This window comes from Mobula hypostoma, chromosome 10, assembly GCF_963921235.1.
Source record: "Mobula hypostoma chromosome 10, sMobHyp1.1, whole genome shotgun sequence".
NCBI classification, from domain to species: Eukaryota; Metazoa; Chordata; class Chondrichthyes; order Myliobatiformes; family Myliobatidae; genus Mobula; species Mobula hypostoma.
In genome coordinates, this window is record NC_086106.1 from 83521643 (window position 1) to 83535073 (window position 13431).

Here is a 13431-nt window from a genome sequence, read left to right on the forward strand (position 1 = left end):
AGAAAGTATAGTACTTAGAAAATTTCTAACCTGTAAATATCTAAAAAAATGTATTCTTGATAAGTTATATTTATTAGATAATTGTTCAAAAGACATAAGGGAACCATCTAAAAATAAATCCAAAAACCGTGAAATACCCTTAGTCTTCCAAATTTGAAAAGCGCGATCCGTAAAAGAGGGAGGAAAAAATATGTTACCTAATATAGGAATCGCTAACCCAAATTGATTAAGATCAAAAAATTTTCTGAATTGAAACCAAATACGCAAGGTATATTTAACTATCGGGTTAGACACCTGTTTAAGGCGTTTCCAATCAAAAGGAAGAGAGGAACCTAAAATAGAGCCAAGTGTAAAACCCTGAACAGATTGTAATTCCAATACTACCCATTTAGGAATGGATTGTATATCCTGGTCCAGTAACCAGAATTTCATATGTCGAATATTAATTGCCCAATAATAAAATCTAAAGTTAGGTAATGTTAAGCCTCCATCTCTCTTAGCTTTCTGCAAATGTATTTTACCCAGTCTCGGGTTTTTGTTCTGCCAAATAAATGAAGAAATTTTAGAGTCAACTTTGTCAAAAAAAGATTTTGGAACAAAGATTGGTAACGCCTGAAATATATATAAAAATTTTGGCAAAAAAAACATCTTAACTGCGTTAATACGACCAATCAAAGTTAAATACAAAGGAAGCCATTTAGATGAAAGTTGAATAATATGGTCTATTAATGGTAAAAAGTTAGTCTTAAATAAATCTTTGTATTTAGAACTAATTTTAATCCCAAGATATGAAAAATAATTATTAATCAATTTAAATGGAAATTTATAATATAAGGGAAGTTGTTTATTAATCAGAAAGAGTTCACTCTTACTAAGATTTAATTTATAACCTGAAAAAAGACCAAATTGTGCTAATAACTCTAAAACAGCCGGGATGGATTTTTGAGGATTAGAAATATATAAAAGTAAATCATCAGCATAGAGTGATAATTTATGGGACTTTAAGCCCCGAGTTATCCCAGTAATATTTGGAGATTCTCGAATGGCAATTGCAAGAGGTTCTAATGCAATAACAAATAATAAAGGACTAAGAGGACAGCCTTGTCGAGTACCTCGAAAAAGAGGGAAAAAAGGTGAACTTAAAGAGTTAGTACGGACCGAGGCCACAGGAGAATAATATAAGAGTTTAATCCAGGATATAAATTTCAAGCTGAAATTAAACCTTTCAAGCACCTTAAATAAATAAGGCCATTCTACTCTATCAAAAGCTTTCTCGGCATCTAAAGAGATAACACACTCAGGAACATTTTGTGAGGGAGTATAAACGATATTTAACAGTGTACGAATATTATAAAAAGAGTAACGACCTTTGATAAAACCCGTTTGGTCTTCCGAAATAATAGAGGGAAGTACTTTTTCTAATCTATTTGCTAATAACTTAGAAAAAACTTTAGAATCAACATTTAATAAAGATATTGGTCTATAAGATGCACATTGAGCAGGATCTTTATCCTTCTTTAATATTAAAGAGATTGACGCTCTATTAAAAGATTCAGGAAGTTTACCAAGTTTCAATGAAGCCTCAAAAACCCTACAGAGCCAAGGGATTAATGAAGGAGCAAAACATTTATAAAATTCTACGGTAAACCCATCAGGGCCAGGAGCTTTCCCCAAATTCATAGAGAAAATAACATTCTTAATCTCATCCATGGTAATAGAAGTATCTAACATAGAAGCCATATCCTGTGAAATCTCAGGGAAGTCTAAATTATCTAAAAAATCATTCATATATTTAGAATCTCGAGGAGACTCTGATTGATATAAGGAAGAGTAAAAATCACAGAAAGTTTGATTAATCCCCACATGATCAAATATTAGTCGATCATTTTGGTTATAAATCTGATTAATTTGAGATTTAGCATACTTAGACTTCAATTGATTAGCCAACAGTTTACCAATTTTGTCACTGTGTACATAAAATTCACTTCTTGTTTTCTTTAATTGGTTTACAATCGAGGACGAGAGTAATAAACTGTGTTCCATTTGAAGTTCAGTTCTTTGTTTATATAACTCCTCAGAAGGAGCTATAACATATTTCTTATCAATTTCCTTAATCTTGTCCACAATTACCAACTCCTCCTGCTTCTGCTTCTTCCTCAAAGCAACAGAATACGAAATAATCTGACCACGAATATAAGCTTTAAAAGTATCCCAAAGAGTGTTAACAGAAATATCCTCTGTATGGTTAATTGTAAAAAAAAGATCAATCTGTTCATTCATAAAGTTAACAAAGTCCGAGTCCTGAAGCAACAGCGAATTAAAACGCCATTGTCTATTATTTTGTATATTGGCCAGAATTTTAATAGAAAGCTTAAGTGGAGCATGATCCGAAATGGTTATAGAATCATAATCACATTTAATCACTGAGGGAATAAGATGAGAATCAATAAAGAAATAATCAATTCTTGAATAGGAATGATGAACATGTGAAAAAAAAGAAAAATCTTTTTCCTGAGGATGCAAAAAGCGCCAAATGTCCGTCAACCCAGAATCAGAAAGAAATGAATTAATCAAAGTCGCAGATTTATTAGGTAAGGTCCGTAAAGGAGCCGAACGGTCCAAAGCTGGAGACAAACAGGTATTAAGATCTCCGCCCCAGATCAATGAAAACTCATTCAAATTCGGAAACTGATTAAATAATGATTTATAAAATTCCGGACAATCCATATTAGGAGCATAAACATTAACCAAAACTACTTTTTTATTAAATAGTAAACCACTAACCAATAAAAATCTACCATTCGGATCAGAAATAATATCATGTTGTATAAAAGTAACCGAGGAGTCTATAAAAAGAGATGTCTCGAATCTTAGCATTGGAGTTCGAATGAAACTGTTGTCCCTTCCAGAATTTAAAAAAACGTAGTCTGTCCCCCCTCCGCACATGGGTCTCTTGTAAGAATAAAATTTGTGCTTTAAGTCTCTGGAACACTTTAAAAACTTTTTTCCTTTTAATAGGATGATTAAGACCATTAGTATTCCAGGAGACAAAATTAATAATAGACTCCATAAACCCTAAAGTCAACCCACAACAAGGAGGATTGATGATAGGCTCGACCCACGAACCCGGAGAGGGAACAGAACATACAAGAGATACCGGGGAGAAGAACGCAACCCATACTTCAATAATGTATATAGCCCAAGAAGAAAGAAACTAAAAAGTGAAGCCCCTCCCACCACCCCCCACCCCATGTCCCGAAAGCTAAGTCTAACGCAGACCAGCCCGAAAGAAGCAAGCACTAAAACTACCCCCATGACTTCCGGTATACGCTCCCTAAAAAAAAGTGTAAATATAAAAAATATCAGCTGATTATAAAACAGTAAAAGAATAAAAAAAGATAACTCAATTAAAATAAACACATAACAGAATAAAAGCCAGAAAATATATGAAAAAAGAACCGCAATAAACCCCAGACCCATGAATAAACAGAACAACAAAAAAGAAATAAGATTATTAACATAAACTAGTTATAAAAACCTACAAAACAAAATAGATTTAAAAAAAACTACAAAATTTAAGGCCACAAAGGAAATACGTAAAATGACAATAAGGAAGTAACCACCCAGAATCCCCTGGGAAAAAAGAGAGAAATGACGCAGTTAAAAAGAAAGTTTGGCAACCATATTAAGTAATCAAAAATAAACTTTTCTGCCCATATAAGGCAAAAAAAAATTAAGACCGACAAATTCACCGCCTCCGATCAACGGAGATAGTAAAAAAATTACAATTAAGATGTTGATCATGAAAATTGATCCAGATAACTCTGGGCATCCGATGGAGAGTCAAAAAAACGGAGGGCTCCATCCGGCGTACGAATCCTTAGACGTGCAGGGTAAAGCAGCGCTGGTCTTAAATCCATCTTGTAGAGTTCTGACATCACAGATCTGTAACGAACTCGTTGATCCCGGATTGGTTTACTGAAATCTTCCACGAATCGGAATTTAAGATCCAGAAAATCAATGAAACCCTTAGATCGAACAAATCGAAACAGTTTCTCCTTGTCTTGAAAGTAATGAAACCGTAAAATAACATGTCGAGGTCTATCTGACCTAGGCGATTATGATGAAACTCTGTGAACATGATCCAATAACGGTGGTTGGTCAGGAAACACAGTAGGAAATGCATCTTTTAAAAGTTGAGAAAAATACTTCATAGGGTTGTCAGATTCAACAGCTTCACGCACCCCAATCATTCGTAAATTCTGCCGTCGCATTCTAGATTCTAAGTCAGAGTTTTTAAAGGTCAGAAAATCAAGTTTCTTCTTCATTACATTAATTGTTTCTTCGATTTTCCCCATCTTAAGCTCACTTTGTTGTGTGGATTTTTGAAGATCAGATATAGCCGACTGATGTTCCGTAATAGATGTTTGTATCTTATCGATTGAGTCGGCAATTTTCTGGAACTGAATTGAAATTTCCGCACGAATCAGCTCCGTAACAGAGGTTGAAATTTCCCTTTGAATTAACTCCGATATAGCTTTCAAAGTCACCGGTGGTTCAGTCGGAGGGAAATCGGTACCTTTCGGTTTAACCGGAGGTTTGCCATTCTTCCCGTTTTTCCCATTCTTAGACATAGCAGATCTTAAACGCAACCAGTTATCGAAGAGCCCAATTTAATTCAAAGTATTGTAAAAGTTAATGCCTTAATGGTTACTAAATATAGCTGATCAGAAGAAAAAAAACTCAGAGGTAATGGAGCGAGTCAAGAACGCGACTTCACTCCATGAGCGCTACCGGAAGTCCCCTATTTTCTCCATATTCTCATACTATGCTCCAAATATCTTGTCTTATTCTTCCTTTTTATAAGGACTAAGAAACAGAAGCAAGAATCCGTCAGTTGTCCATTTCAGCCAGCTCCACCATTCAGTAACATCACAGATAATTAATTTATGGCCTCAACATAACTTTCCTTCTCTCTCCCTATACTATTTGACTCCTTTTGATTTTGGTGTTTATAAATCACTGCCTTGAATATATCCATTGATTATACTTTTACAGTGCTCTAGGGTTGTGAACTACAAAAACCCCAATCTTCTGAGGGAAAAAAATTTTGCTTACTTAAATGGGCCTCCCCTGAAACTACACTCAGTAGCCCCCTTAATTAGGTACACCTGCACATCTCTTTGTTAATGCAAATATCTAATCAGCCAATCATGTAGCAGCAACATAGGCATCAAAGCATCCAGACATGGTCAAAAGGTTCAGTTTACATGGTTACCAAATTCATGACTTATGTTAGTTTTGGAATTCTTTAATACAATATGGGGTAAATGGCAACTTCCTCCTTCATGGAAATTAGCAGTTGTTATCCTTAAACTGAAACCATGGTAAAGATCAATTAGATCCTTCCAGTTACAGTCCTATTTTGCTAACTTCACATGTATGGAAGATAATGGAATGAATGGTTATAGTAAGCTTCCTTATTTTGCCGAAGGTGGTGGAAAAGTAGGTGTATACCAAACTGGATTTCATAAAGGGTGAATGACCATGGACTCGGTGTTAAGTTTGGAATCTGATATTTGTAAGGTCCAAGTTAAAGAATCAGTGGTAGCAATTTTCTTTGATGTAGAGAAAGCATACAGTATGTCAATGACACAAGGATTGCTGTTACAACACAAAACGATAGGAATAGGTGGTAGAATGTTAAATTGGATTTAAGATTTTTTATGTGATACAAAGATACAAGTTAGGGTGGGAACAACATTTTCTCAGGAGTATGAGTTACAGAATGGGACTTTACCGAGGAGTGTGTGTAGCCCACTCCTTTTTAATATGATTAATGATGTTTTCTTAAATGTTGGCTCAAACATTTCCAAATCATTAAATGCTGATGATGGTGCTGTGTGGAAGAGAGGCAGGAATATAAGTTATACAGTTAGGAAAATGCAGGCAGCTATCGATGAAGTAGAGGAGTAGGGACCGGTGAGTGTTTAAAAATTTCTGTTGCAAAGACTCAAGTTATTTGTTTTTCTAAAAGGGACATTACACCAACAACTGATCTCAGGCTACATAGTAAATCTCTTAAAGAAGAGTCAGAGGTAAAGTTTCTAGGTACGTGGATGGACACAAGGATAACATAAAAGGTGCATGTAAATAAAATTCTAAATAAGAGTAAAAAAGCTCTTAATGTGCTCAGACACTTAGTTGGGTGTGATTGGGGCATGAGAAAGAAGTTACTGAAATAAATACGTATTGCTTTAATCAGATCTGTCTTTGAATATGGATGTGTTGCTTATGGGTCAGCCTCACCAGTGGTCTTAAAACCCCTAGATAAAGTTCAAGCTCAAGCATTGAGATTATGTTGTGGTGCTATTAAATCATCCCCGATTTCGGCATTACTGGTAGAAATGGGCGAAGTACCTTTATATCTACGCAGGTTATAGTTTATTGGGTTAACATAAGAGGACATAAAGTTGGTCATCCAATATTGGCAATAACAGTAGAGAGTTGGGAGCACTGCATTTGTAAGGTCTTCAGTTTTGGGTGGATGGGAAATGAATGGGCACAAAATTTTGGATTGTTTAACGTGGAATATGGTCCCAGTGTACTCTTTTCTGTCGTTCCTCCATGGTTTTCCCCTTTGCCTGTAAACTTTTTTAAGAAAAGATCAAGATGAGGTATGATTGTATGTATATCAGTGGCACTGGCAGATATTATGGCTTAGACCATAAGACCTTAAGATACAGGAGCAGAAGTAGGCCATTCAGCCCATCAAGTCTGCCCTGCCATTCAATCATGGGCTGATCCAATTCTTCTAGTCATCCCCACTCCCCTGCCTTCTCCCCATACTCTCTGATGCCCTGGCTAATCAAGAACTTATTTATCTCTGCCTTAAATACACCTAATAACTTGGCCTCCACGGACGCTCTTGGCAACAAATTCCACAGATTTACCACCCTCTGACTAAAGTAATTTCTCCACATCTCTGTTCTAAATGGACGTCCTTCAATCCTGAAGTCGTGCCCTCTTGTCCTAGACTCCCCTACCATGGGAAATAACTTTGCCATATCTAATCTAATGTTGAGGCCATTCCCCCTCATTCTCCTGAACTCCAGGGAATACAGCCCAAGAGCTGCCAGATGTTCCTCATACAGTAACCCCTTCATTCCTGGAATCATTCTCATGAATCTTCTCTGAACCTTCTCCAATATCAGTACATCCTTTCTATAAAAAGGAGCCCAAAACTGCACACAATACTCCAAGTGTGGTCTAACGAGTGCCTTATAGAGCCTCAACATCACATTCCTGCTCTTATATTCTATACCTCTAGAAATGAATGCCAACCGCATTCGCCTTCTTCACTACTGACTCAACCTGGAGGTTAACCTTTAGGGTATCCTGCACAAGGACTCCCAAGTCCCTTTGGATCTCTGCATTTTGAATTCTCTCCCCATCTAAATAACAGTCTGTCCATTTATTTCTTCCACCAAAGTGCATGACCATACACTTTCCAACATTGTATTTCATTTGCCACTTCTTTGTCCATTCCCCTAAACTATCTCTGCAGGCTCTCTCTTTCCTCAACACTACTTGCTCCTCCATCTATCTTTGTATCATCTGCAAATTTAGCCACAAATCCATTAATTCCATAGTCCAAATCATTGACATACATCGTAAAAAGCAGCGGTCCCAACACTGAACCCTGTGGAACTCCACTGGTAACTGGCAGCCTGCCAGAATAGGATCACTTTAATCCCACTCTCTGTTTTCTGCTGATCAGCCAATGCTCCACCCATGCTAGAAACTTTCCTGTAATTCCATGGGCTCTTATCTTGCTAGGCAGCCCCATGTGCGGCACCTTGTCAGAGGTCTTCTGAAAATCCAAGTACACCACATCTACTGCATCTCCTTTGTCTACCCTGCTTGTAATTTCCTCAAAAAACTGCAGTAAGTTAGTCAGGCAGGACTTTTCTTTCAGGAAGCCACGATGCCTTTGGCCTATCTTGTCATGTACCTCCAGGTACTCTGTAATTTCACCCCTAATAATCGATTCCAACAACTTCCCAACCACTAATGTCGGGCTAACAGGTCTACAATTGCCTTTCTGCTGCCTCCCACCCTTCTTAAATAGCAGAGTAACATTTGCAATTTTCCAGTCATCCGGTACAATGCCAGAATCTATTGATTCTTGAAAGATCATTGTTAATGCCTCCATAATCTCTCCAGCTACTTCCTTCAGAACCCGAGGGTACATTCCATCAGATCCAGGAGATTTATCCACCCTCAGACCATTAAGCTTCCTGAACACCTTCTCAGTCGTAATTTTCACTACACATACTTCACTTCCCTGACACTCTTAAATGGCCGGTATACTGCAGATGTCTTCCACTGTGAAGACTGATGCAAAATATGCAATTAGTTCCTCTGCGTCTCTCATTACAATATCGCCAATGTCATTTTCTATTGACAGGTATCTACCCTCGGCTCTCTTTTACCCTTAATATACTTAAAAAGCTTTTCGTATCTTCTTTGATATTAGTCACCAGCTTCCTTTCATAATTCATCTTTTTCTTTCTAAAGACCTTTTTAGTTTCCTTCTGCAAGTTTTTAAAAGCTTTCCAATCCTCTATCTTCCCAGTAGCTTTGACCTCCTTGTATATCCTCTCTTTTCCTTTTATTTTGGCTCTGACTTCACTTGTCAGCCACAGTAGTGTACTTCTTCCATTCCAAAATTTCTTCTTATTTGGATTATATCTGTCTTGCACTTCCCTCATTTTTCGCAGGAACTTCTGCTGTCTTTCCTGCTAGTGTCCCTCTCCAGTCAACTCTGGCCAGTTCTCCTCTCATGCCATTGTAATTTCCTTTATTCCATTGAAATACCGAAACATTAGAATTTAGTTTCTCTCTCTCAAATTTCAAAGTGAACTCGATCATATTGGGATCACTGTTCCCTAAGGGTTCCTTAACCTTTAGGTCTCTTATCACCTCTGGATCATTGCGCAACACTCAATCCAGCACAGCCAATCCCTTAGTGGGCTTCTTACATATCTATACAGATAGCTCAAAAGGTCCAGTGACAGGTCATTCAGATGTTTTCTGTTTATGCTCCAAAACCTTCAGGTGTCCATTAAGATGATCAGTATTCATGTCTGAGATGGCTGTTATCATTTTAGCTTTGGAATAGGTCGAAGAAGTACACCCTGATTACGTATGTCTGTGCTCTGATTAGTTCTCAGTTTTGACATCTATTAAAACGGGTATTTCAAGTTGTAGACCAGACATTCTTCTTGCGATTGGACAACATCTGTTGAGGCTGCAGGGTCTAGGCCTGTGTGTACATTTCCTATGAGCTGCACTCCATGTTGGGGTTGAAGGAAATGAGGTGGCAGACACTTAAAATCAACAACATAAATAAAGTGGTGCTTTTGCATAAAGGGGTGGTGAAAGCCATAACCACAAAGTCTATTTGATCACTGTGGCAACAAAAGTTGGAATAAGGAAAAGAAAGGATGACATTTTTATGAAATTCAGAGGATGATGGGAACTCAACTGGGAAATGAGGGAAGAAGTTATACTTTACATACTGTTTACGTACTGGACATAATAGGTTGAAAAATTCCTTGTTCAGAATTAGTATGCATGATACAGGCATTTGCAGGGAGTGCATTTGTCAAGAAATGGTGTAGCGTATATTGTTTGAACGCAGTTCCTATGAGGTGCAAAGTAAACATCTAATTGTTAAATTGAAGTTTTGGGACAGACACAATTTAACATGGAATGTTTGTTAGGATATCACTGCCATTGTAATATATATATGTACATATCTGACTTTCTGGAGAAGCATGAGGAGGAGGACTCAGGTATGTCCTCTTTCTCTTTATAGCACAGCAGCATCTTGATAAACCTCTTCTGCACCCTTTCTAAAGACTCCATATTGTTATTGCGAACGGAGCAGCCAGAATTATATGCAGTGCTTCAAATGAGGCCTAACCAGTGTTTTATATAGATGCAAGATGATTTCCTTACTCTTATACTCAATGCCCTGACCAACAAAGGCAAGCTTGTTATACACCTTCTTTACCACCTTGTCAACTTTGTGAGTGTCACTATCCTTCACACAAAATAATCTGCAGACGCTGGGGTCAAAGCAACACTCACAACATGCTGGAGGAACTCAGCAGGTCGGGCAGCATCCGTGGAAAAGATCGGTCGACGTTTCCACTGATGCTGCCCGACCTGCTGAGTTCCTCCAGCGTGTTGTGAATGTCACTATTCTTCCCTCTCCCAATCTTCTGACCACATACAATTCACCCTCCAGTGCCCCATCTACTGATTCTCACACTTTCTGTTGCTATGATCTCTCTGGCAACCTTTTGCCCGATTCCCTTCAGAACATATCCCAAAAAAAGTTTTCAAATTGTCAACTTTTTTTAAGGGCAGGCAAAATTGATCTAAATGCTCATCACCATCTAACTAACAGTCACAAAGAGAGACAGACAAATTTCTAGCCAATGGTCTTATATCCATTATCATAACAGAGATAAACAAATCTAAATCATGAATCAGTGATGGAAGTGGACCCACATTAATCATATACTTTCAAATATCTGACAGCCTTTTCAAATAATAGAGTAGATAACTGATGCATTTTGAGTGAATGGTACTGGAACGTTCTTGGATATTCAAATTCCTGTTGTGCCGATCAGCAGGATCAGTTGAACTTCACCAATTTTGTAGCCAAAACTATTTCCCAGCAAAAAAAAACACATAAACTTCTTATGATATGTTTATCAGCGTCATTTGTCAAAAACAGCAATAAAAGTAACGATTGTGCAAATTAATCACAATTAGAGGCAGGGTATATGGAGCATCCAGGGAGGGTAGCACCTCCGGTGAAAGGGCTTGTTGTGGGGCAGCTCACTCACCTTTGGTCCCCAGCAGACACACAGCTCTCACCTGTGGCTCCAAGTAGCTGTCTGCATGCAACAGGGACCACTCCCTAGTACTTTGTTTCAATGGCGGGCTAAACCAGGTGAAGGTAAACCAGCCTCACACCCCGGTGAGAGAGAGACAGGCCTGCCCTAGCATGCAAAGGCAGTTCCAGCGGACTGGACGGATGAAATCTACAGTAAGGTCCAAAGGCCAGGAAGGCAGAATCATAACACTCTGTGGAGAGTAAAAGACATGAGACGGAACGGAAAACATCATGGTCATCCACTGTAACCACGGAAGACCCCAGTTTGTGACGCTTGTTCGTTTCACTGGACTCAGATTTCTAAGGTTGAGAGAGTGGAACTGCCCCAGTGCAATGGCTTTTCAACTTTAAAAACTCTCCCAAACAGGTCTCCTGTCATCGTTGGACATAATGGACAACCACCATACACCACATACAAATATTAGTAGCATCCAACAAAGTGTTAAGACTTATTTCTAATGATGACAATTCATGCACTTTTCAAGACACTAAATTTTACCTGCAGTAACTGCCTTTCTTGTTTGCAAACCGATGCCATCTTGATTTTTCTCCCCTCCTTGTAAAGATAGTTCAGAATCTTCCTCATTCCGGAACTTCTTTCTGTTGCCTTTTACTTGTGTCTTAATGGTGGGGCTTTGTTTATTATTAGTTTTTAAATTCTCATCAGTCTCTAAGAGGCAATTCAAGTCACGTAGTTCCAAGCTATCCTGTTCACTCACTTCAGTAAATAAGTTGGCATTTCTTCCTGCCTCACTTTCTTCTTTGGTCTCTTTACCCTCCGTTTTAAATAGTTCTTGACCCGTTGAATTCTTTACATCATCTTCCACTACCTCTTGCATACGCTGATTTTCTTCCAATGAACTGTCTGTCTGATCACAACTTAAGTATATTGATATGCCGCATTGACTCTCTGCAACATAAAAATTGAGAGCAAAGCAATATATAAAGACACTTGAATTATCTCCTGATTTGAGAATTTCACAATAATCTGAAACTGCGAGATTATGTCCAAATTACTTTGAGACTTAAGTAAAATACATATCTAGTAAAATTTCACCAAATTGATTTTCATTACCATCTGCCTCTGAAATCTTGCAATCGATTCAAGAGTATGGGAAAAAGCAGAAAAAGATCTAGTCATGTCGTTGGTCTGCTACATCTTACTGGAGATTCTTGAAGCCACCAGATAGCCCCAACTTCCAGATTCTTGTACTCCTGTCAAAGTGCAGTGGGGCAAGGCAGAGTTGCTTGAGCATGGAATCAGACCTATCAATCAAGTCAAGACCAACTACAATCTTTAAGAAAAACAGGATAACATTATGAAATAATTTGACTTGGGCTCTCAGATGCAAAAAATCAGCAAACTGGGGAGAATGCAGCTTCAAGGACAGGAGGAAATGGAAAGTTGACCAAGAAAATATCGGATTGGGCACACTTCAAAATTGAGGTGTCATAATAACAGATAGGTTGTAGCAATAATGGAGTAAACCACATTACAGAAGTGGAGGTAGTTCTTGACCTTCTGCTCAAGTTTGCATTCCATCATTCCAGGCAAACGTGCAAAGAAGGGGGATCTACTGATGGATCCACGGGTGATTCCAGAGTCAACAATGTAGGGATGGAAAGAGAAATCATTGCCGGAAATGATCTTGCCTTGACAATACAAGTGGAGTAAGTTGATGCCGGCACTGGGTCAGCAATAGCATTTGGTTAGCTATGTTAACTGCAATGAAGTAAAAGAAAAAGAACGCATATCTCATGAATAAAATGTCTAGGAGTTCAAGAGTTATAGAAGAAAATTCCTTCAGTATTTAGGCAGAGTTAATTTGGTGAATATGATAAAGAGGAAATGGCAGGGAAGTTTAAATGCTCTCAATCTTATTAGAAATCCAAGAAATTTTAGCACTTGTTGATGAGTTTAGGCAGAACTGGAGAGAAGGCTCAGCAAAACGGTTTGTAATGGAGAAAAGCAGAACACTATCTTTATTCAACATGGCAGCCAGTGAATATTTCATAATTCAAATAATCTAACAAATATTGGTGGGAAATAATTACGCTTCCTCTGTGTCAAATATATCCAACTCGGCATCACAGATTTTAGGGGTCAAAAATTACAACAACTTTGTGGGTAGCAGAACAACAGGAAGAAAATAGATGAGTCAAACAGATCAAAGGTACACGAGGAAGTATGGTAAAAATGGAGGGGAAAGCCTCTTGGCATATTGAAAGAGCAGTATCATTTCCAGGAACAGAAACAGACAGAGTAGGAGAAACCTACATAAACTGGTGGAGTGGGCTATTAGCAGAGAAACAGTCTATCACCATATTTTAAAAAGTCTGCATGTACAAAATTAAAAGCTCCATTAAAATATAATTAAATAATGATTCAAAATCTTTTCACCATTGTTTTTTTTTTCCTTTAAATAAATATGAAAAACTTTACTGCAGGAACTAGG

The 13431-nt window shown here is 37.9% G+C and overlaps 1 protein-coding gene across 6 annotated transcripts in view; it reads right to left on the reverse strand.

Moving 5' to 3' along the window:
- Positions 1-13431, reverse strand: part of bcorl1 (BCL6 corepressor-like 1) — a 220225-nt gene that overhangs the window by 39501 nt on the left and 167293 nt on the right. For all 6 annotated transcript variants that reach the window (XM_063060734.1, XM_063060733.1, XM_063060735.1 and 3 more), the window contains one exon: positions 11475-11885. In XM_063060734.1, the coding sequence (XP_062916804.1) occupies positions 11475-11885 (411 nt within the window). The remainder of the gene's footprint in view (positions 1-11474; positions 11886-13431) is intronic.